Source organism: Apis laboriosa, unplaced genomic scaffold (assembly GCF_014066325.1).
Source record: "Apis laboriosa isolate Shangri-la unplaced genomic scaffold, ASM1406632v1 scaffold105_cov147, whole genome shotgun sequence".
In the NCBI taxonomy this organism is placed as follows: Eukaryota; Metazoa; Arthropoda; class Insecta; order Hymenoptera; family Apidae; genus Apis; species Apis laboriosa.
The window spans coordinates 855,468-879,737 of record NW_025220714.1 but is presented as its reverse complement, the minus strand read 5'-3'; the positions used below and the strand labels follow the sequence as shown (position 1 = coordinate 879,737).

At 32.1% G+C, this 24,270-nt stretch overlaps 5 protein-coding genes across 9 annotated transcripts in view; 2 read left to right on the top strand and 3 right to left on the bottom strand.

Moving 5' to 3' along the window:
* Positions 1–1,749, top strand: part of LOC122720383 (protein obstructor-E-like) — an 11,597-nt gene extending 9,848 nt beyond the window's left edge. The window contains exon 3 of the mRNA XM_043947067.1: positions 1,018–1,749. Coding sequence (XP_043803002.1) covers positions 1,018–1,328 — 311 coding nt within the window. The 3' untranslated portion in view covers positions 1,329–1,749. The remainder of the gene's footprint in view (positions 1–1,017) is intronic.
* A 181-nt stretch (positions 1,750–1,930) lies between these two features.
* Positions 1,931–10,045, bottom strand: LOC122720391 (protein obstructor-E-like). The gene is made up of 6 exons (XM_043947080.1): positions 9,862–10,045; positions 8,178–8,432; positions 6,210–6,428; positions 4,050–4,317; positions 2,549–2,683; positions 1,931–2,460 (listed from the first exon to the last, which is right to left on the bottom strand). Exons 2-6 carry the CDS (start codon positions 8,233–8,235, stop codon positions 2,442–2,444), a joined length of 699 nt encoding a protein of 232 aa, XP_043803015.1. The 5' UTR covers positions 8,236–8,432; positions 9,862–10,045; the 3' UTR covers positions 1,931–2,441.
* A 755-nt stretch (positions 10,046–10,800) lies between these two features.
* On the bottom strand, positions 10,801–15,735 carry LOC122720394 (protein obstructor-E-like). 4 transcript variants are annotated; one of them, XM_043947110.1, is made up of 6 exons: positions 15,627–15,735; positions 14,859–15,055; positions 14,125–14,262; positions 13,144–13,801; positions 11,696–12,113; positions 10,801–10,951 (listed from the first exon to the last, which is right to left on the bottom strand). In XM_043947110.1, the coding sequence occupies exons 4-6, from the start codon at positions 13,394–13,396 to the stop codon at positions 10,924–10,926; spliced, it is 699 nt and encodes a 232-aa protein (XP_043803045.1). In that variant the 5' UTR covers positions 13,397–13,801; positions 14,125–14,262; positions 14,859–15,055; positions 15,627–15,735; the 3' UTR covers positions 10,801–10,923. The 4 variants fall into 4 exon arrangements, with proteins under 4 accessions (XP_043803045.1, XP_043803029.1, XP_043803037.1 ...); XM_043947094.1 differs by lacking the exon at positions 15,627–15,735 and adding an exon at positions 15,187–15,310; XM_043947102.1 differs by lacking the exons at positions 14,125–14,262; positions 15,627–15,735 and adding an exon at positions 15,187–15,310.
* Positions 15,736–16,528: 793 nt separating this feature from the next.
* Positions 16,529–21,738, top strand: LOC122720208 (actin-related protein 5). The gene is made up of 7 exons (XM_043946756.1): positions 16,529–16,690; positions 16,761–17,075; positions 17,146–17,426; positions 17,486–17,704; positions 17,771–18,072; positions 18,131–18,311; positions 18,399–21,738. Exons 1-7 carry the CDS (start codon positions 16,588–16,590, stop codon positions 19,020–19,022), a joined length of 2,025 nt encoding a protein of 674 aa, XP_043802691.1. The 5' UTR covers positions 16,529–16,587; the 3' UTR covers positions 19,023–21,738.
* A 663-nt stretch (positions 21,739–22,401) lies between these two features.
* LOC122718551 (zinc finger protein 39-like) overlaps positions 22,402–24,270 on the bottom strand; it is a 15,456-nt gene continuing 13,587 nt past the window's right edge. For both annotated transcript variants that reach the window (XM_043943953.1, XM_043943703.1), the window contains exon 2: positions 22,402–22,590. The gene's annotated coding sequence lies outside the window, so the exon portion shown is untranslated. The remainder of the gene's footprint in view (positions 22,591–24,270) is intronic.

Here is a 24,270-nt window from a genome sequence, read left to right as displayed (position 1 = left end):
TCTCTCTCTCTCTCTCTCTCTCTCTCTCTCTCTCTCTCTCTCTCTCTCTCTCTCTCTCTCTCTCTCTCTCTCTCTCTCTCTCTCTCTCTCGCGAAACTCGTTGCCAGAAGGGACGACGATCATTCTCACTTTCGAAAGTGAGCATGTAGAGTAGGTACACGCGCGTGGCTCTGTGTGCGTGCCACGATGTCAGTGGCCTCCACGGTGGAAAAGAGGCGAGTCGTTAATTAGCATTCGAGGCGAGCTCGCCTTCGCGTCTGCCCCACGCGTCGTCACCGCCGTCGTCTCGACGGTGACCGTGTGCACCTATGACAAATCGAGAAGAGGTTTCATTCACGATGATTTATCTGTGAATCCACGAGAAAATTAATCTTGGAATATTTCGTTTTATTTTTCGATTGGATGAACATATTTGGATTAAAGATGGAATTGAAAGATAAAAATATTTTCAAAATGCACTGGATATATTGATAAATTTGCATTAAAAAATTGCAATCGAAATGCTATTTCGAAAGTCTTTTGATTAATATTAATTATTGAATCTCTCAATTGTGAACTGAAATAATAATATTTTAATTATTAATTTAAATCCTTTTACCTCAATTTTGAAATACTATCTGTTTATTACTAATTTAAATTTTTTAAAATATTCCATGATACTAATTTAATCTTACTCTTTGAATCTTTCAATTACATAAATATTTGTGTAAAAATGGAATTGAGATAAAATCCGTCGAAACATTATTTTCTCTTATTATGTCGTAATTTCCTCTCGCACTGGATCTTTCAATTCATTCATCGTGACCTGAAATATCATAACATCCATCTTATTACTAAATCTTTTAAACTTTCATAGAGTTATAAAACTCTAATTATTAATAATCCATAATATTAAACTTATTCATTCAACTCTATCTCTTAGATGAAAATCTCTACACAAATATACATTATAATATATACTATTTTATCTCTATCTTCAGAGTATATTTCACTTACACAATCTTTTTATTTGGACAGCCCTCTGCAACGACGACGCGAATGGGAACGTTCCCCTGGGCAAATCGTGCAATCGTTACTGGCAATGTCAAGGTGGATACCCGCGATTGCAGAGATGCCCCGCGATGCTGGTGTTCGATCGAAGGTCGCTGAGGTGCGTCGTCCCGCCCACCGAAGACTGTGACGTACCCACGACCCCACCCAACCTCGAGGGCGATCTGCCCGATGGAAGGAACGAGCAGGAAGCGGAGGAAGAGAATCTTCCGCCCGGTGTTCCGCCATTGCCGGCCGGCGCATTGCCCATACCGCTTCGAGCTCGCCCCAGAAATTAGACGATCCGACATTTTTCTTTTTTTTTTTTTTTTTCCTTTTTTTCTCGATCAATCGTACGCTTTTCGACCGGTGATATCTTTTTCGTTTCGTGACGAGAAACGCGATTTTTATTTTGGCAATCTTTCTCTTTCTTTTTGAAAGTAGAAGGAGTCTCTAGTGAGAATCTTGAAAATCTTGATAAAGAAAATCGGATAGAAAGAAGTTGCTCGGCGAGAAGCGTTCTTTTTTTTTTTTTTTTTTTTTTTGGAAATTCCAAAGTTTCGAGTAATTTATGCGAATTAGGAATTGGAGTAAGGAGAATTTTTTTAATGCCGATATTTGATCATCGTGAAAAAGGGGGGGAGGATAAAAAGTTGAATTCAGTATATCTACATGTATATTCAAAGCTTCGTTATTAGAGCATGTTAACTTTTTAATTTAGAAGCGTTAGCGATCTTTCTTCTTCAATCTCTCTTGTTTTATCCGTTTCGTTGTCGATTCTACGCGCACGAATGTACGTATGTTTAAGTTAAAAAAAAAGAAAAAAAAAAAAAAAGGATAAATAGGTAAATCACGTATGGAAATCACGTTTATATTCTTTTATTATTGTTATTATTAAGTAACTCTCTCTCTCTCTCTCTCTCTCTCTCTCTCTCACCACCACCCCCGAAATGTAAATAATTCTCTCTCTTAGCCATTCTCACTCTATTATCTCGCCTTAATTATAAGTAATATCAAAACGTTCACACTTGTACGAATGTAGACTCGTTGAAATAAAGTGTACGTTGTATATTTTTTTGTACACGCGTCCACGTTTTTATTCGAATACTCGTTGTACACATCGTTGTTCTTGTAGCAACTTTTTCCTTTTCACTTAGAATATACGAATAAATTTTTGCGAATAAATTATTATAGAAAAATGAATTTTCCATAATTACAAGAAGAATAATCGTTTCAATAATTGGACGGTTGGATTACGACAATAGATGATCAAATTTAAAGCAAACGATGGAAAGGAAACGATGATGTATCCGGTTTCCTTTTTAAATTGATAAAAAATTAAATTATTCTTAATTATTTTTAACATTGACGATGATTCCAGAAAACTTGCAGAATTCGGCGACCAATGTAATTTAAAGATTGTTATTGGCACTGAAACAGAGAGAAGAAGATAATTCTTGTACAATTCTACTTCTTCGTTTTTCTTAAAATAAAAAAAAAATAAAAGGGGGGGCGTTACCAGTGGGGCAATTCATCAGGATCCAGACAGCTCAGGCTCACGGAATCGAAGAGTTTTCCATCACCGCAGGTAAGTAAACGTGGATGGCCATCAACGCAGGTGATCAATCTTCCACAATCTCCGGGTACGGGGAATCTAAAAAAAATTAAATTAAATATTTTTATACAAATACTGAATGCTAAATTTATATTAAATTATCCAAATATATATTCTTTGTAAAACACTTATAATTTTAAAATATCATATTTAAAATTAAAATTGAACATTACATTGAGTAAAAAAAGATGTATTATTTACTTATCGTCCTTTTTGAAAGTTACGTCGCATGTACATTTTATCGCGATTGTAATACAAGCAGAGAAAGAAACGACGAAACTGTATAATCGTAAAACACGTGTCATCTCTCAGCGGGTGTTCTTCGATTCATCCCTTCGAGGAGGCGGGGGTAGACCGGTTTTTAATTTACCCACCGGATGTATAACCAGTGGTCATACAATATTTAAGAACTTGAAACTGAAACTTCTTTTACTTTTTAGAAATGACGCGCAAGTAATTCCCTTTAATCGGTATATCTCTTTCAGGTAACATCGAATAAGAAAAAGATTTCGAAACATTTTCGAAGACGTGCAATTAAAAATGAAATAAAAACACGTACTGAAATATTTCTCTTTGAAAAAATTGGAATAATAGACGAACAGATTTAATTTACAATTAAAATCGCAAGAATAGAAAATTTTATTTAATTTTAGAAAATTTTTACTAATCATTCGTATTTTTATAGTCAGTGATGAGCAAAATTTAATAATTGAAGTTACGAATAAAATTGGATAGATTAATTCAATAATTTATATTATTGTTCAAAACGGAATAATAATCGCAAATAATTATAATCAAATGGCTTGAGATTATATGAAAAGAGAATCGATTGTAATAGCAAGTAAGTAAATGTTATTAAGCATTTTAATAAGTAATTACTTAAAATAATTTTATTCGAAATTCTTAACTAGTCACTTTTTCAACAGATTAATGTCTAACTCTGACTATAGTTGACCTTTTCTTCAATGCTTTGAATAATAAATTATTCAAGTAACTTATTCAAGTAATATAATCGTTTCGAATAAATTTTAAGTAATTACTTATGAAAATATTTATGAATAACTGAAGTAGCTATTACAGTTTAATTCTTTGCATAATTTTGTCCGTTTTTCATTACTTAGTTTTGTACAACTTCGTTTAACTTCAATCGTTAAAATCTTGCCCATCTCTGTTATATAAACTCGTCAACTTTTTTAAGCTTCGTCATGTTTGAAATATGATTGCCATTTGATTCATTTCGAGAGAAACAGATACATCGTTCTTGCTTAACCTAACCTAACTTAACCTAATCCACCCATTGTTCTTATTCATCGAACATCGCCCACGCCTATCCGTTATAATCGAATATGAATTTAGGAATGGTTTACGAATAATTCTCCGTTCCATTGTTTGAAAAAGGATTTACCTTGGGTAGGGCCAGAACTTGGCGGCAGCGCTGTGGGAAGGCACTTTATGAGGACACTTGAAACCGACTATTTCCTCCGGATTGCAGTAGGGCAACAGTTGATCGGGCCAGACGCAATTGTGACTCTTCGCGTCGTAAACCAATCCTGCGTCGCAATGATCCTCGTTGGGATGGCCATGGGCGCATCTGATATAGGTGGTGCTGCAGGCATCGCTCGCAGGGTAAAGACCGAATTGATATTCGCATCCAGGACTGCTGATCGGTGTCACTGAAAAATAATGTAATTTGTTTTTTTTTTTTTCTTATTACGAATTCATTCTCATTCAAAGCGAGACGAATCGATATGTCTTCAATTCGATATGGATGTTTTAGCTAGGAAAAAATAGTGATGACAGGTGTGTATGATTTTTATCGATTGAGAGGAAAGTTTTATATAAATTTCTAAAGTGAAGATAAATAAAATATCGTCTATTTATTTTGAAAAAAATATATATATAATTATTTAAAGAAAATTAAAACACAATATATATATATATATTATATCATAAATTACAATACAAATAAGAAAATATATCATGCATTTATTGCAAAGAAAAATTGAAACGTAATATCAAACATATATGCGACACGTGATAGGGAAACAATCAGTTGATAATTTCTTGTTCACGTATTTGATTAAAAACAAGTTTGTTAAATAATAATTGTCGAGTGAAAATAAAATTCTTGAAAGTAAAAGTGATCGTTGATTATATTTTAAAAAAACAAATCGTTTTACCAAACAGGTATACACAAAAAAGTATGTCGCAATAACGTTGCTGAACGCAATTTACTTGACGGCAAGTCTTTATAACGAATGGCATTGACGCGACCCAGTAAAACGCCATAAACATTATAAAATTTCTTCCTCCATACGACTTTTGCTCTTTTACTGTACAAATTTTTTATATCTCTCTATATTTCCTCTCAAATAGTGATGGGCAAAATTTAATAGTTGAAATTACGAATAAAGTTATTTCGATAAGTTAAATAGTTTCAATAATTTATTGTTCAAAACATAATGATAATTGCAAATAATTGTAATCGCCTTGAGAATATATAAAAGGCGAGATTATATGAAAAGCGGATCGACTATAATAGCTATGAGTAAACGTTATTCAAGCATTTTAATAAATAATTACTCAAAGTAACTTTATTCGAAATTTTTAGTTTATTTTTTGAATAGGTTAATGCCCTTCTTCTCAAACGATAAAATTGTTATCGTATATAATGTTTTTTTTTTTGGTCGTTTATCGCGAGAAATAATCGAATAATGCATCGAATAATTCGAATAAAAATCAATTTTGCAAAATTCTATATCGAAAAGTTTTTTAAAAATTTATCTTAGAATAATGCCAATATAATTATTAACATTATAATATATCTTCCAAATAATTTTTTTATTTACCACCAAATATAATTTAAAATTAATTAATTTTTTTTATCTTCTTCTAAACAATTTTCAAAATAATATTATTTTACAAAACTCAAAGCTATTGATTATATAAAATGTCTAAAATACAAAATTAGCTGGAAATATTTCTGGAGTAATTTCAACCAACATTCTCCTTTGCAAGAAAATTCATTAGGGCGTTATTAACGAGGTTTTAACAAAAAAACGCAGTTCAATCACGAAACGCGTAGTCTAGTCGAGCCGCGACGGTAGTGTTGGATATATACCGTCGACGAGCATGAACAAATCCAAATAATATATGTTGAAAAAAGTGTTTGAATATAATATTTTTTTATATATAAATATTTTTTTATCGATAAAAAATTATTTTTCATTATCATATCATGAACAATGAATAAATTATGATACTCAATATATGTTGCTTAGACTTGTTCGTGCTCAGTCGACGGTACGTATCCAACGCTACCGCTCGACTAGGTTACGCATTCCGTGATTGGCCAATTGTTTTTTGTCGTTATAACTTTTTTGTCGTTTAACAAAATTATTTCAAGAATTTCCAATTAATCTAGATTTAATATTTTTATTTTTGGGACATCCTGTATATTTCAAAGCGTCGATAGATCGAGTTGGAAAGACAAAACCTTCACGCTCTTATATACGCATATAGCATTGTGACATTGCAATTATCGAGAGCGTAACAAGATACTTACGGTCAGCCTTGCGATCCCCGCAATGGACGGCCCAGTGATAGTTGCAGTGATCGTGCACGGCGCCATGCCCGTCGAAAAGTAATCCGTTCTCGCAGTACTCGAGGGTCAGGGTGCCGTTCGTGCAGAGGAAAAAGGCGTTGCAATTCTCTGGGTGGGCATACGCGAAAACTCCGTGAGGGTCGGGGCACGGTGGCGCCCCCAAAAGGGTAGTCGCCTCGACTATATGTCGAAAAAATGGGAAAAAATGGTATAACATAAATCGTGTATATATTATAGAATTAAAAATATGTGTAATGAAAATTAAAAATAAAAAATATATATAGGTAAAAATTAAGTATGGAAATTATTTAAAAACCAGGTTAAATTTATATTCTAAGAATTTGAAAAAAAAATAGTTTGAATATTAAAATATTGATATGCGTTACCTTGAGAGAATGGTAGAAGGAGCATGAGATTATATTCTTAACGAGCAAAAAGATAGAGAAAGCGAGTCAAGGTTGCAGACATTGAATGAAAACGAAAAAAAAAAATGTGAAGATTTCGATTTGATAGCAAAAAAAGATGCAACGTCGAATCAACGGAACGCTTCGACGAATGGAAAGTAATCGCGATGGAGGAAGAAATAAGTAAAAACGTAATTTTGCGGAAACCGCAAATTGCTGATGGTCGAAGCTTAATGGAAAAATACTACAAGTGTATTTCTATCAAATAAATACAGCCAGAAAAAATATATACAGCCAAAGAGAAAAAGTGTTATAGCAAAAGAGAAAATAACGTGTTTTGTCTACATTGCGTATTTGAGATATTTTGTTGACGCGCGAAAGTAATATCTGTGAATATTGGCGTTTTGTTTATGTTCGCGTCTGTTACGTAGATTAGAAGAAGAGAAAGAATAGTCAGTCGGCCTTGGACAGCTTAATGGTTAGAGCAGTTGCCCGGGAAACGGAAGATCTGGCCAATCCAAACAATCGACTTTTTTCCTTCTATACATGGATCTTGAACAATTCAATGAAAACGAGCATCCGAATCATGAATATTCAGCAAACATTAAGAGAAGAAAATTACGAATGTAAATCTAAAATATTGAATCTCTTTCAAATTCTTTCAGGCGGTGTGACAGAGATAGCATTAAGTACACAGATCGGAAAAGACAACGAAGAAGACATAAAAATAATATTTAAAGACGAATAAAAAAAGCGATAGCGTGCCGCGCCGTCTGAATAGCGCGAACATGAATAATACATCTCTAGTAAATCGTGATCGTCGATGTATATATTCGTATAATATAACGAGGCATGCAAACTCGGTAGCAGTGATGGGAAAAATTTAAACGATTCAAGTTACTTTAATGAATTATTCGAATAATTTATTCGAATAATGCGCTAGAAATATCGGTTTGTAATATTTATACTTATCTATTTCATATATAAATGATTGTAATTAAAATGATATCATGAAAATAAATTACGTGTATATAATAAACATTTCTATCTCGTTAAATTGCAATATTAATTTTGTCAAAAGTCATATTTTCAATAATCGTAAAAGAAAAAGTATAAAATTTGAATAATTCGATTGTTCTGAGGTATCTATGAATAATTTTATTCCAAATTTTAACAAATTAATTTTTCAATCAATTCTGCTAGGTAGACGGGCTCCGCCATTATATCATAGGTCGGTTCGACTCAACCATATGGCGAGAGGAGGTGAAAGCTATTGAAATTGTACAAAATGGATGTCGTAACTCGGGGGAACGATCGAATCGAGACGCCTGTCGGGATGCAACCCGGAGAGCGGTCGATGCGCTTCTCGAGACGCATCGCGGGGCATCCATTCGTAGAGGAGTAAGTTTCGTCACGAGGACAACTCGTCGAGGAATACTGGTGAAGGTGATCGATTCGACCGAGACAGAGAGAGAGAGAGAGAGAGAGAGAGAGAGAGAGAGAAGAGAGAAAAAAAAATAGTTACCTGAGAGCAGAAAAGGCAGCAGGGCCAATAGGGTCACGCTCCTCCGATGCTCGATCATAGTGCTCGTTCGGTCTGATCCTCCACTCGGGTCGACTCTGACTACTGACACTTAGTTACCGACCTCGGAACAGAGAGCTTCTCCCTTCACTTGCTCGGTATAGTTGCTCTCTGGTTACCCCACCCGTGTACCATCGGTTCTCCGATTCGATTTCTTCGTGCGGCTTCGGTGAACCGAACCGAATGGAGCCGAGCGAGCTGAGATTTTGAGATCGATGATTATTTTGGAAAAACGAAACGAGGGAAAGGAAAATGTTTTTCTTTCGTCTATCTTTGATAGAAATTTCGAAGGAAATTTTTTTTCTTTTACCTGTGCTCGATATTTTGGAGAAAAGGAAATTTTTTTTTTTTTCCATTTATCTTCAATAGAAATTTCGGAAAAAAGGAAACTTTTTTTTTTCGTCTATCTTCGATGAAAATTTCGAAGAAAGGAAAACTTTTTTTTTCGATATCTATTTTCGATGAAAATTTTGGAAAAAAGAAAATTTCTTTTTTATCCATTTTCAAAAGAAATTTCGGGAAAAAACAAAGGGAAAAGAAATTTTTTTTCTATCTTATGTATTTACTTATATAGCTATGAGATGAAAATTTTAAATGGTTGAAGAAAAAAGAAATTTTTTTTTTTTTCCTATGAAGTGAAAATTTTAAACTTACCCTTTAAGCGCGATTTAATAGTATAAAAAATGCTTGCACAAGAAGAAGAAGAAGAAGAACCAGCTTTCACGTAACCGCATTGACATTTTGGAAAATTAAAAGAGTCGATAACCTATAGTTACGCCTCGCTTAGTTGCATGACAATCATCAAGAATTATATAACGGAAAAAGAAAAAGAGAATATTTTTTCCATCGTGGATCGTAAACGAAGCGATGATATTTGTTACTCGTTAAACATCTTAAAATTGAATCCGTTGATGAAATACCTTGATAATATGCAAAACTGGTAAATAACATGTTTTGTAACATCACGTAATTTCACATTTCCCTCTTGTTAACATTTTCATGCACATTCCTTAATTAACGCAAATTTATACACGTTGGTTATTCCAGTTTAATAATTAACTTGCATCAGATAATTTCGGTATGTTGATTGCTTGGATAATCGGTATCTCGATTATAAAATAATCAATACACGGTATTTCTCGGTATAACAAGTAAATCATAATGCAATCGATCTATTCTTCGATCTATTCGTAAAAAAATTTCACGCGATATTAGACTCGTTAAAGAGTTAATGCCAAAGTGTATCCCCGACGGTTGTATTTACGCGTCACAACATGCATTTACGCCATTAGTCATTAATTACTCCATTAATCGATTCAATGGTTACAAAATCGTGAAACTATCCACACGTATTTCTTAAAGCAAACTTTTCACACGACAAAGAAATAAAGATTTTCTAAATCTAATCCAACCAAACAACGCGCATATCATATATATATCCTTTCAATCTTTCAACCTATTCATAAATCTTTTCTTTCGTTTGTACAATCGCTGAAAGCGTCGTTATCCGCGTCAGTCAACCATTTAAAAACACCTCAGAGATGTACAATACGTGTATACATATATATATATACGAACGTACTGTACATACGAACACGATTTGTCCAATGCACAAGCGGATACATACGGTTATCCCTCGAGGCTTTGGCGTTACGCAACGATCATACTTGGAGCAATGGCTCCCGTTCTTCGATGGAATCAGATCTGCTCCAGCATGGATAGTGAAAGCCGACGAGAATACCGCTCGTGATCCACGTTATGAACCGGTCCGATAAACGAAAACGAATACGTCACGGTCACGTGACGTCTGATCGATGGCCAATCAAGCGGTTTCTGTCCAATACGTACGGGACGTACGTATGTATGTATCTTCGACGTTTTCCCTCGCAGAAACTCGACGGTTCTTCTTCGTTAACTAGTGGATCGATCTCGTTTGAGCAATATAATAAATTCGCTCATCGTTCATCCTTCTTGACGCGTGTACTCAAGAGTAAGTAATAAATGTATTACGTAATGGAAGGGAATAATTTGAGAGTGATTCTTGAAATAAATAGAGTACGAAGAACACGGAGATTTCACAATTTTTCAACGGCGAAATAGGCTCGAAGGAGGGAATTGTTTCATCGGGCACATCGTAAAATTACGTAAAGAGAAAGGTTGCAATCAGAGGTTGAATTAAGCGAAATTGTTGAATTATTATAAGCGCTTTGTATTGTATTCAAACGGGATCAATTTTTTTTTTTTGTTTCGTGATTATTCAATGTCTTTGTATGTGCAATCAATCCGTCTGAAAAGAGAAACTGAATTATATATCTGGTAATAATTGAGCGAAACAATTTTTCGTTCTTCGTAAGGTTAAAAAAGATCACTTTTGAATTACATTCGATGTGATAATTGTCTTCAGAGGAAAAACACGAAAATATATGTTTTTCTATGGCAAATTTTTAACTCGTGGTTATTGATATTTCTATCAGAACAAGCCGCAACGAAGTTGTCAGACGCAATAAATTTCTGTAACGTAGTGTCCGTTTACATAAGGAGAAAGGTATAATTATCGTGGGAGGTGTATGCAAAGGCCATTCATTTACGTAAGTATATCACGGGTTTATTGTTCCTAAATGTAAAAAAAAAAAAAAAAAAAATTAAGCGTTACAGACGTATCGCTGAGTAACTGGCACCTTGTCTTTAATTAGTTTTTGCTCTTGTAGTAATCCTCGCTGGAACAAGAAAGAAAAGACGACGAAAATCAAAATTTTTGTCTGAATTTAATAAATGTATAATTTGCATTAACACGAGAAAAGGTTAAAACGTTTTTTTCGTCCTCCATTATAAATTTTAGGAATACATTCCTGGCAAAAAATTTTCGACCACCTCTCTTAACATAGAATATTTATATAATAGAACTATTTTAAAATTAATTCAAACTTTTAGAAGGATCGGTTTACTAGACGACATGTAAAAAAATTTTTGGATAAAACTTGACGAAAAGTTTTTGAACAATACTCTTGTAAATTTATCATTTACATTCACGTGCATCGACAATTTCATCAAAATTGAAAAACAAACGATCCCAACGATCGAAACGATAATGTAAAAATCATAAATTTCAAAGAATAACTTTTTGTTAGGAACTATATATAAAAAGAGATTATATATCAAAATTTATGTAAACATTTTTACATAAAATTCAAAGGATGATCGGATATTTTTTTGCCAAAGATTGTGCTAAAATATACGATGTAGATCAGAGACAAGGAGCAGAAATATCGTCAAAAGTCAGATAAGAAACCTATAAATTTAAAAAAAAAAATTTAGATATATAATAAAATACATGGAAATCTGCATGGAGAAGAGAAACAAGCGTCCATCGTATCGTAAAAATCGCATAGATTTTTTTCAAAACAATCTTACCGCCATTCGTTTTCCTTTACTTTCCATTTAAAAAAAAAAAAAATACTTACCATCCAGGAACGCTTTCAGGATCCATACATTTAAAGCTGTCCTCGCTGTAAACGGTGCCAGGCTCGCACTGCCCTTTCTGCGGCACCACGCCATTCTTGCAGATGTAGAATTTGGCGCAGTCGTCCGGATGGGGATAAGTCGGATGGGGTAGAATCCTGCCCAGAGGGCCGGGCACGTCCCCGTCAGGGCATACGAAACCGTCGTCGAGAACGTCCCTCTTCACGTTCTCGCACAATCTACTTGCGTCAGCTGGCCACACGCAACTCGACATTTTGTCCTCGTAAATGAGGCCGGGTGGGCAGGGCATTGTCTGGGCAACGCCGTCGATGCAGTTCACGAAACGATCGCACGCGGTTGGGTCCTCGTGCTTGAAGTAGCCGTTCGCGCGGGGGCATCCTTTGCTCGGTTGTGGCTCCTCTGTCGATAATTAGATCCATTTAATCATCTTCCCACCTCAATAATATGTATTGTAAATTAATTGTATATATTAAATTGTGTTCGTGCAACGAGAAGATGAAGATTTTATTGAAATATAATAATAATATGAATATATATTAATATATATATATATATAATATATAATAATAAAATGAAATATATTATATAATAAATGAATATTATTATTATATTATATAAAATTATTATATAATAAAATTATAATTTTTTTTTTTTAGAACAGATCTCATCGAAGAAGAGATAAAAGTAAAATTGTGAAATTTAATCAAATTTACATTCAAAAAAAAAAAGAAAGAAGAAAAGTAAAGATCCTCCTTTGTATTCTTTGTATTCCGTAGAAAAATTAGCATGTAAATTTATTCGAGCGATAAAAAGCGGGGGAAAAAAGAGAAAAAGATTGAAAGAGGATAAGATAAAGCGAAGGAAGATTAATAAAATCCGAAAAGCGATTTAATTTCGCGACGGAACCGGTTCGATATAATTTAATCGCATCGTTCGCGATTTATCTTCTCCAACTAAAATCTAATTTTCATTCTTCGAATTATTCGCACGGATTACGCGCGGTCGAATTCCATTTTCAGATCGCATCGTTCCTTTTTTCGACATGGAAAAGGACGGATACGATACGAAAATTTTCGCCTGTTCCGCGATTCGATTCACGTCCGTGTTCGGAATTTCTCGAAAAAACAGACGTAGGACAATGTGACCGGAATATTCTCGCCGTACACGTAACTTTCACCATCGGTCTTGGCATAAGCTCCAAGGTATCGAAGGTACTCTCCGGGTTCTCCAACGATATTCTAGATATGCTTCTTCTTCGAAAAAAATAAACGAACACTTGTCGTTGCATCGCACTTCACCTCCTTCTTATACTCTTCAAATCGCTACGAAATTAAAATCTTTCTTTAAATCGCTCGAGTAATTGAGAAAAAAAATTGGAAAAATTCGAGGGAAAGGAAAAAAATATCGTTTTGACGATTGCAAAACTCACGAAGCAAAGTTCTGTCTCCGCAAGGCACGTTGGCAGGGATGTCGCATAGCTCCTTCTTAGGATTGTCGTCCCTGAAGACGAGTCCATCCTTGCAGAGCTTCTCTTCCGCTTTTCCGTCCACGCAGGCGAAGTAGAGGTCGCACTGTTCCGGATCAGGGAAGAAGCCTTTCGGCTCGGGACACCGAAACTGCGCCCTGCCCAAGGTCACGCAAGTGATCAACAAAATCGAGGAGAAAACGGCTCGAGCCAACATGGTCAATTTCTTTTTCTTCTTTTCTTCCTTTTCCTTCCTTCTTTCCTTGCTTTCTCTCGATCCTTTGATCTATAAACACCAGGAGACACTCCTCCTCTTCTTCTTCTTCTTCTTCTTCCTCTTCTTCCTCTTCTTTCTTCTCTCACGATCCGTCTACGGCACGCAGCAACGTGGGTATGAAGAGTGAGCGCAGGCCTGAAACTGGTCCTGATTCGCCACACCACCTCTGCATCCTTGCTTGCATTTCACAACCCCCACCCCCCTTTCGCCGAAACTCCTTTCTCGCTTGCTCTACTACTTGCTTTTCTTCCACGCCAGTGCCCGATATATCCACGTTTCCTCGACCAAACGTTACAACTTTGTCCGCTTGCTTTCAGTTTCCCGCCTCTCTTCTTATCTCTCCGCCTAGTAAACAAGTATCACTGGATATAAATATATATATATGTATGTATATGTATGTATATATACGTATATGTATGTATATGTATGTATATATACGTATATGTATCTATATGTATGTATAAATATATATATATATATATGTATGTATAAATATGTATATGTAGGTATAAATATATATTTATGTATGTATAAATATGTATATGTATGTATAAATATATATATGTATGTATAAATATATATATGTATGTATAAATATGTATATGTATGTATAAATATATATATGTATGTATAAATATGTATAAATATGTATATGTATGTATATGTACGTATATCTGGTTGTTCGCTTTTTCCGGGTGTGCCCCACCTTCTATTTGTTATGAATACGTGATATATTTCAGGATCGATTCAGCCGATCGATTTTGGTTTGATTCAGGATTCAGAAGAATCGAAGGGGATGTGTATCTCTGCAAAGCGATGAAATTGTATCAATCTATTGTGTTGAGCTGTTGTATGTTGTAGAGAGTAAAGAGTAATTGGTTATTCGTTATTTTGGATTAAAATTTTGTGTGAAAATTAAAAAGGAAACATTTTAAAATGTTTGGAGATAAAATTAGAAGAAAATATAGAAAGTTTTTTGAACACGAGTTAGATAAATGATTTTAAAAATAAAGCAAGATATATAGATTAAAACGACGTATCTCTATCGTTTGCCAACTGACGAGTGTTTCGAAATCTATTGACAAAAACGATTAATTTATTTATAATAGTATCGAAACAAACGTGACAGAAGACTTGTTTATTAGTTGTTTATTAGAGAGATTTAATTTTGCAATAGATAAAACTATAACTGAAACGAAAGAAATAAAATGAATGTTGCGTACTTATAATTATATATATATATATATATATATATATATATATTTATCCAAAAACAAAGGCCATAAGGCTATAAAGTTTAACGATTTGAAAAAAATATTAAAACAGGAATAATAATACAGACGTAACGTTCATTCATTATTTCTTAACAGGTTTACGAAAGTAACGATTGAAGAATGATCACCAAATCTCTTTTCAATCAATCGAGAATGTAGGATTTCATGCGCGTTTGTGAAATTATATTTGCGCAACACTTCGAAAGTGTCCATGAACGTTAATATCGTTATTTCTGTGCACACGTTCTCTTCCGGATTCTTTGAATATTTCCATATTATCTTTCCCCGACACGACCACTGTTTATAACTTTGCTTTGGTTTTTCTCTGCAATTGAAAAAATAGTTGTTATAATATAGGTAATGAGTAATAAAATGTACGAAGGCTCATGCCTGTGGCGCCTATACGCCATTATGAAACGTAAAGAAAAGAACGTTAGACGATTTGAATAAAAATACCATTTTACTTTCTTCTTTCATCGAGCGATCGCTTTTTAAAAACAGTATCCCGTGACTAATGGCTCGAGAAAGCAGAACAATTTCAATTCACGTTGTAAAGTTAGCCAGAGTCACGACATGTCGGTCTACCGTTTGTGATTTATCGCGAATACGAGATGATATATGTCAGAGATGGTAGAAAGGACGTTAGAAATGGCGGATAATGCAAGAATGATTTAGATAAATATTATGAACCGTTAATTTTTTTCTTCTTTTTTAATTTTTTTTGTGTAATAAAAATCTTTATTGGTAAATAAATATTTTTGAAGAAGGAAAGTATTAAAAGAAAATTACTATTAGTTGAAAGAATAGTAAATAGCAAAATTGTATGATTATAATATATGATTCGATGTAATGTAATTTATGATATTTGTAATGTCAAAGGTCGATATTTTGAATACCTCTTTTGTTCGGATAAATGTGGATAATATTTCTAAAAATTATGCAACAATCTTTTATTTGTAATCCTTTTTTAAAAATTTTTTAATTAAATTGTATGTATATAATAATTAATAATTTATATTTATCAATTAAAGTAATTAATCAGATATATTTGTAATAAATTTTTTTAAATATTATTTTCCTATTCAAATATTGCGAAAAATCTAATATTATCTCTCATTTCTTGAATCAATTTTTAATTCTTAAAAGCTCAAATTAAAACTTGTACTCTAAAGAAAACGTGAGTTTAATTTTATAAGAAACTTTTAAAAATTATACTGATTATACAATGAATATAGAAATACTATAGCCATCTAGTAGTAAACAGGTAGAACTAATCATCTGCTGATATTAATTTTTTGACATCAACGCGCCATCTATTGATGAACAAATAGAATTAACCATTCGCTGATAGTAATTTTAAGCATCGATGCACGACAATAGGTGAAACTAATCGTTACAGAAGAAAATTAAAAAATAAAAATTTTTCAATATATAAATTTAATTCTTTAATTTTTAAAGATTTAAAAATTCTGAATTTTAATTTGATAAAAATATAGCTTACAATAATATAGTTAAGAAATTTTAATTTTTCGATTTTGGTATTTGGCAATTAGTTCTACTTATTCACTGCTAGATGGCTATATTGTTTCAAATATCCGATAATTTTACACATTTTTGAAATGTAATAAGAAAAAATATTTAAAGAATTAGTTAATATTTCGTATAATTTATTTATAATTTTCACAAAAAAATTTAATTTTAATTTATGATTGAATAACACTAAGGTAGTAATACCATTTTAGAGATTCGACAAAAAAATGCATTTGATGATAGATCTATATCTTTTGCCTTGTTTGTGATATAAATATTTTTTATGATCTAATTAAAAAAGTAACAAATAACATATTTAATAGAAAAATGGAAGTTCTTGAATTAAAAGATGTAAAACCAGTACCTGATATTATTCATCTTTATCCAAATAGAGTAAAATCCGAAGCAACACCGCTTGTAATTGATAATGGTAAGCACACTGTAATATATTATATAATATAAAATAAGTATAATACTAATTTATAAATAATAATTTTTAGGATCGTACAATTGTAGAGTTGGTTGGGCTACTGAGAAAGAACCTCAATTAGTATTTAAAAATCTTATCGCTAAACCACGCAAAGAACGTGGTAAAAAGGATGGTGAACCTCAGGTTGGAAATGATATAACTAATATTGAAGCTGTTAGATTTCAATTAAAAACACAATTTGATCGAAATGTGGTTACACATTTTGAAGCTCAAGAACAGATATTTGATTATACTTTTACTCATATGGGAATAGATACGGAAGGTGCAGTGAATCATCCTATAATTTTAACAGAAGCATTTCTTAATCCTAATTATTCAAGAAATTGTAAGTACATAAATATATAAAAAAAATCTGATCTAAGTTTAAAATTTAAATTTTATAATCTTGATTTTAGTGATGGCGGAACTTTTATTTGAATGTTATAATGTACCTGCAATAGCTTATGGAGTGGATTGCTTATTTTCTTATCAACATAATAATTGTCCGTCTGATGGTTTAATAATTAGTATTGGATATCATACTACACATATAATACCTATATTAGATGGTAAAGCAGACCCTGTAAATTCAAGAAGAATCAATGTTGGTGGATATCACATTACATCTTATATGCATAGATTGCTTCAACTTAAATATCCTGTTCATGTTAATGCTATAACACCTAGTCGAGCAGAGGTACAGAAATGATTTATATCTCAATGTAAAAAATTTTTGACTTTATTTTCTTCAAATAGGAGTTAATACATGAACATTCAATGATAGCTTTAAACTATCAAGAAGAAACGTCTAAGTGGGCAGATCCAGATTATTATGATATGAACGTATTAAGAGTACAGTTACCCTATGTTGCTCCTGCAAATGCACCTGGTTTAACAGTTGAACAGCAAAAAGAAAGAAAACGGGAATTAGCTAGAAGATTAATGGAAATCAATGCTAGAAAAAGAGAAGAAAGAGTTTGTAATTTTTATTAATTTATTCATATAAATTTATTTCAATAATTAAGAAAAATATATTTTTAGTTAGCAGAAGATGAAGAACAATTAAATCAATTATTAGCCGTTCAAGATTTATTAGAAGAAGGTGAAACAGATGAATTCGATCAAGCATTAAAAACTTATTCTCTCGCAAACGAAGCAGATTTAATAAAAATGATTAATAATTTGCAAGCAAAAGTGGAAAGAACTAGGCAAAAAATAGTAGCGGCTAATTCACAGGAGGAAAACATCGCAATGGAAGAACAAAAACCAAAAATAAAATCGAGTCTACAACCTAAAGATCAACAAGATTTTGACGAATGGATCGCTAGTGTACGAAAGAAAAGGTACGAAGCAAACTAATTTTTTTATCATCTTAACGATGTTAAATGTTTTTCTTTATAGGCAAGAAATATTAGAAAGACGAATGGCTAAAAGACAACGTAGACAAGATATGGCAAAACGTAGAACAGCAGCCGCACAGGAAAGAATGCGCATAATAAGTCAATTAGCAAGAAAAGAAAAACGCGATGATGATTTTGGTATGAGAGACGAAGATTGGGATGTTTATAAAGTTATAAATAGGGTTCGTACAGATTTTTAAAATATTTTTTCTTTCACTTTTAAATATATTTCGAAATTATGTTTCTTAATTTTTATATTTTTTACACAGGAAGGTGGAGACTCGGATTCAGAAGTAGAACAAGAAAAACTTATGGAATTGGAAGATGTGTTACGACATCATGATCCAGAATTTGACGGTGCTGGATCTAATGTCCCTATGGTTCCGGGAGAAACTCATCAATTACATGTGGGAGTGGAACGTTTGAGAGCACCAGAAATATTATTTCAACCATCTATGATAGGTTCCGTAGAAGCAGGCATTGCAGAAACAATCGAATTCGTTTTGAAGCTTTATCCATCCGAACAGCAATCGCGACTCGTAGGAAATATATTTCTTACTGGAGGTCCAACGAAATTTCCTGGTTTACTTGAAAGATTGAATCGAGAACTTCGTGAAATGCGACCATTTGGATCAAATTTTCAAATAAATATCGCAAAAAATACCAGCATAGACGCATGGTATGGCGCAAGGGATTTTGGTCTAAATGGAAATCTTCCTGAATTTTTAGTAAGCAAAAAAGAATACGAAGAAAAAGGTGGTGAATATTTTAAGGAACATTCGACCAGTAATACTTACACTCGATCTCCTGATCCTTTACCTACGGTACAGACTCCTGTAACATCAGAGCAAGTGATAGTAGAAGATGCTGTTGTAGACGTTGAAATGGAATAAAAAAAAAAAAAAACAGTTTTATATTAATTATTATAGAATAAAATTTATTTAAACGTAAGATTCGTGGTCGATCGTTTTTTCTTTCTTTTCTTTTTGGAAAGTGAGAAGAATAAAGAATACGATGTTTTTTTGTTGTATGGATATCTACTTTATTACACAAGTGTTTCCGTTTGTTCATTCAATCACGAACAAACTACATTGTAGTCTGTTTGCTGATCACAATGTACAGTTCCAATCAATCATCGCCATTTCATCGTCATTCAATATAATTATGCGGGTACATTCTGGCTTTTTTTTTTTTTTATTTATCGAGAATAATCGACATTCGCTTATTTCTTAGCGTTCGTCGAATAAGCTAAAAAATTGAGAAAGTGATCCGTCATCTCAGCAATAGGATTTACTACAGCGACCTCGAAAAATTCTCCGACATCTTTATTCATAGCTTAAGTTAACATCACAATACAATTATTATATATATATATATATTGAAAAAATATTACGAAGCCCTATAGGCAATTATATTACAGCTAATTATAAGTGATTCTTTTGTGTTTCTAATAAAGGAACATACCGTATGTAAACTTATGTTCGTTTCGAACTTTTCACACGTTAGACACAAGTTAACATAAGTTAACATAAGAAAAGGAGAAACGATTGGATTAGTTTTTTCTTAACTCAAAAAAAAAAAAAAAAAAAAAATCATGATCACAAACGCACAGCGTTTGTTACATGTATACATATGTTTAAAGCACTCAATGATACATTTGTTACATTTTTATTTTTACGTACTCTGTGGCTACACTTTCGTCTCTTATCACATACAATTATAGATAAATTTCAAAGTATATCTTATTGTATAACGTATAAATAAATAATATTTTGTTTGAATTTTTGTTAAGAGAACGCAACGAATCAGTGAATTTTTTTAAGGCAAAATTTTATGTTAAAAATAATATATATTGTACTATATTTAGCATAAAATATTACAAAAATGGAATTTATAAAAAATGACTTGACTATTATCGATTGAAACTGCACGCAGCATTTTATCAAATTATCCGTTTTTTTTTCTCTTTTCCTGTTTCTTTTTCTCGCAATTAACAATATCTTTGTGTTTATAATGAGCTCGATTCTAGGCACAAAGGAGTCTTCCTACAACAAAAGTCCAATCGCAACGTGTACAAACATATTTCGACCCATCGAAACTATAACTGATCGATGTTCTCTATGTATTTCACATAATACACCGGATACTTAATTTAAATAATATCCTTTGTAACTATCACAGGCTGAGGTCGCTGCAGTTTTATTAACAATACTTGTTACTTAATAAAAATAATAATTAATAATGAAAAGCATTTTGATCCGATTGGTGAATTCTTCAATATGTCTAATAAATAGTGGAAGAATAGAAAAAAAGTGCACGAAGAATGTGACATAATAATTTTCTCATTTTTCATTTTTCTTCGTTTTCTCGGTTTTCATACTTTCTTCGTCGTTCAATGGTAGTATCAATAAAAGTGAGGTAGAATTCCAATCTGTGAAGAAAGTGAAAATACAATTTTTCTATCTTCCTTAGCTAAGAGTGAGGATCTACTTTCGCAAATGATAATATCGTACGCTAATTAAAATTACACGCGGCCTTGACATATTCTTATCGCGATAATCATATAAAGTAGCGATGATAATAATAATAATAATAAGAATAATAATAATAATAATAATAATATTAATATTAATAATAATTACAATTGTTTACGATAAAATAATTATAATAATAATAATAATAATAATAATAAAGACAATAATATTTCAAAATAATCATTAGTACAACAATGATTAATGTTTTGCAATATAATGGCTTTATGTATTTATATATATATAGAGATTTATTTATATATTTATATATTTATATAGTTGCATGGTGGGGCAGAGGGTAAGTGACAGCTATGTACAGTACATACTTGCCTTAGTTGTACCATCGTTACGTTTATACGTATTTATATTCTCGATAATCATAATCGTAATGATACGATAATAATCAAGAACCGTAATAAACAATAATAATCTGTGACAATCAATAATAATAATTAATAATAATAATGATATTATCGTCATTTTTATTCATAAAATACCCTATACTCTCGTGTAGTAATCGTGTGGTGGTATCATAATAAGAACTAGTATGCAGTATGTACGTAAAGAGGATGTGTTCAACCAGGATATGTCGGTGAAAACTATGGTGTATCAAGCGTCAACTCTTTTTTCTTCTTTATATTTATATTATCTAATATATGTGATATATATATCATATATATATATCATTCACTATCATTTATCGCTTTATTTCGTTTTTATTTCTCAAAACTACTATTACAAAAGTGCGTACTCTCGTCTTATATTTTATAGGTACATACATGTATCGGCGTAACCTATCTACTTGTTCATTGTCCTTTATATTAGATGTAGCTTTAATATTATTCTCTTCGATTAGACAAGATGCGGCAAAAGTAGTGGTGCTACTAGAAATTAAATCATATTCTCTGTGTAAAAATAAACAATATCATGGAACAAATTTGTGTTTCGTGTTACGAACTTTACATAATTCGAAGAAATCATAATATCATAAAATATATGCCTTTTTTAATAAATAATCGATTTCTTTCGAATATCAAAATATTTTTTTGATATTCAATTGTTTCGTCATTCATTTAAAATCTTGATTATTCGAATTTTCAAATTTCAATAAAAATTTTAACACTTTTAATAAAAACATAACCTTATACTTATACAAAAAAATTTATTTATCTATATTTTTCATGCACTTTTACAATGTTTTACAATACATATTTTATTTCTTGAAAATTAATTATATGCATATTTTACAATATTGAAAGTTCATTTCCTTGATAAAACTTTGGACCGAAGAAAACTTGCTCCATGACACAGTCGACCTACTTTTTGACAGAAAAATAATTCTGCAACCGGTTGCAGCACAATTTTCGCCGCAGCCTGCGTGCTTTCCTTAAATGGAGCACTACAATAATCCTTTTATTTAATATTTCACGCACACTCATACGCACACAAATTTTTCAAATATGCAAATTCACTCGTACACATACATACATACACACGCGCGTATTTTTGTTATATATAATATACATATATATGACATGGTACTTTCTACGCATCGACGGTATGTATATAGGTATATCTTATCTTTATCATCGTGTCGCATCAAAATCTTTTGTTCCTCTGATGAATCGATTTCATCTAATTACTTTTTTTGTTATTAATTTCCTGCTTTCTCCTTTCTTCTCTTTAATTCATTTTCTTTCTCTTCGAATCGTACAATCTTGTTTTCTCTTTTCTTTTTTTCTTGTCGAGGACAACGCGAAACGACACACCGCGAGAATCCAATAAATAATCCCCATTTTTTTCTCTTCTTCCTCTTTTTTTTTTTTTTTTTGTTTCTAAAAAAAGTTCATTGACACGCAATTCAGAACTTGCTTTTTATTTCTTGATCTCTCCTTAATCAAAGCTTTTTAGGCACCGTTCAAGACTCGACCTGAGGAAAAATATCAGCAATAAAAAATCTTACGTCTGTATATAGTACTTACGCTCTAACGAGCCAATCAATCTTTCCCCCTTTTTTTTTTCTCTTTACTTTTCTTTGTTTTTTTTTTTTTTTTTTTTTTCTTTGATTTAATAAATCCCCAGGTTTATTGTAGACCATACAAGTATTGATTTTGACCATTGTACGTGTACATGCGTTCTGTATAGCTTTTATAATGTTTATGATAAATCGAATTTCGATTGCTTCTATTGATTAAAAATCATTATTCAAACAAAAAAACAATGGAATAATTCCAATAAAATTGGGGAAGACGTTAGAAACGGAGATCTCTGAAATATCGCAAGGCGAAACGCGCGAGAAGTTAGTTCAAGATAGCAAACTCGTTTATAAAAATATCGATACGCTTCGAACGAAATATCGTTTGCAATACTGCTCGACAAGAGAGGTTAACTTCTCTTCGAAGTTTTTCGCGCGTATCGCATATTCGCGATTTTCTTTGACTCGATAGCTCTATTAATTATTAATTTAATTATTTATACAATGGCATCAAGGTATGTATTCTATATTAGCTTTAATGTGATTTGATCTTGTTTGATTAGAAAATTGTACCACTTGTTCGTGACAAGTCTCTTGAAACGATCTTTACTTTCCAATTTGAAAAAAAAAAAAAACAATATCGAGACAATGAATTAATCTTTTGCGAAGAATATACTTTTAAAAATGAAAAGATAATATTATAAAAAAAATATTGAAAACATATTTTGTCAATATATATATATATATATATATATATACACGGTCTCATTATGTTTTTTTCTGTTTTTATTTTAAAATATCTCAAAATTACCACGCGTCAAGAGGCTCGTTCGGAAATTCATCCGAGGTTAATTTCACGAAAAGCAGGAATTAGCGGAAGAAATATTGCGTGTTACTTTCTACGTTGTACCGCCTCTACGATAATCGATCATTTAACGGGTAAAAAAATGAATATTCGAGATCGGCAAAATTATCGTCGATGCGGTAAAAATCGCTTTATGTCTCACATAAGAAAGAAATATCTCTATTATTTATTCCTTTCTTTTATTGCTCTGTATTTTCCCCATTTTCTAAAATATATGCATCGAGCTAACAAAGTTTATCCTAATGAAGATTTCGTGGCGTTAAAATACGGATTGCTTGTGCTTGTTCCTGTCGACGATGTTCCTCTAAAGAAGCATTGCTCTGGATGTTTGGTTGCACGTTACGTATAAATCTCGTAATAAAAGAAGAAACGTGTGTATGTGTGTATGTGTGTGTGTGTATGTGTATGTGAACGTGTCGTACGAATGTCGAAAATAAAAGCCAGTACTAGAAGTGCGTGTCCTTTTTTTTTCTTTTTTTTTAAATCTTTTTCTTAATTCATCGAAAATCCATCAAGTGACTTTTGTCCATAATAAAATTTTATTATCTCGTGGAATCCGCGGCTCCGCTATGAAAAATCCTACGCTATTTTTCGCAGGCCTCTATAAGACTTACTGGTAGCACGGTAAACCTCTATAAAAATAATAGCTATCCTACGTAAACGTATTACAAAAATAAATGGCATTGTACTCTGCTAAAGAAGCAAAATGGTACAGGCGCAATGTCGAGCGACGCGAGCATCGTTTTTTTTAATCGTATTTTTTTTTTTTT

Coding starts and splice junctions, on each gene's coding strand:
- LOC122720391 (XM_043947080.1), bottom strand. CDS start 8,235: ATGATCGAGCATCGGAGGAGCGTGACCCTATTGGCCCTGCTGCCTTTT. Junction 6,429..8,177: donor GCTGCCTTTTCTGCTCTCAG/GTAACTATTTTT, acceptor TTCGACATATAG/TCGAGGCGACTACCCTTTTG. Junction 4,318..6,209: donor CGGGGATCGCAAGGCTGACC/GTAAGTATCTTG, acceptor ATTATTTTTCAG/TGACACCGATCAGCAGTCCT.
- LOC122720394 (XM_043947110.1), bottom strand. CDS start 13,396: ATGTTGGCTCGAGCCGTTTTCTCCTCGATTTTGTTGATCACTTGCGTG. Junction 12,114..13,143: donor CGGAGACAGAACTTTGCTTC/GTGAGTTTTGCA, acceptor AATTATCGACAG/AGGAGCCACAACCGAGCAAA. Junction 10,952..11,695: donor CCTGAAAGCGTTCCTGGATG/GTAAGTATTTTT, acceptor TTCTTGTTCCAG/CGAGGATTACTACAAGAGCA.
- LOC122720208 (XM_043946756.1), top strand. CDS start 16,588: ATGGAAGTTCTTGAATTAAAAGATGTAAAACCAGTACCTGATATTATT. Junction 16,691..16,760: donor ACCGCTTGTAATTGATAATG/GTAAGCACACTG, acceptor AATAATTTTTAG/GATCGTACAATTGTAGAGTT. Junction 18,073..18,130: donor GCTAGTGTACGAAAGAAAAG/GTACGAAGCAAA, acceptor TTTTCTTTATAG/GCAAGAAATATTAGAAAGAC.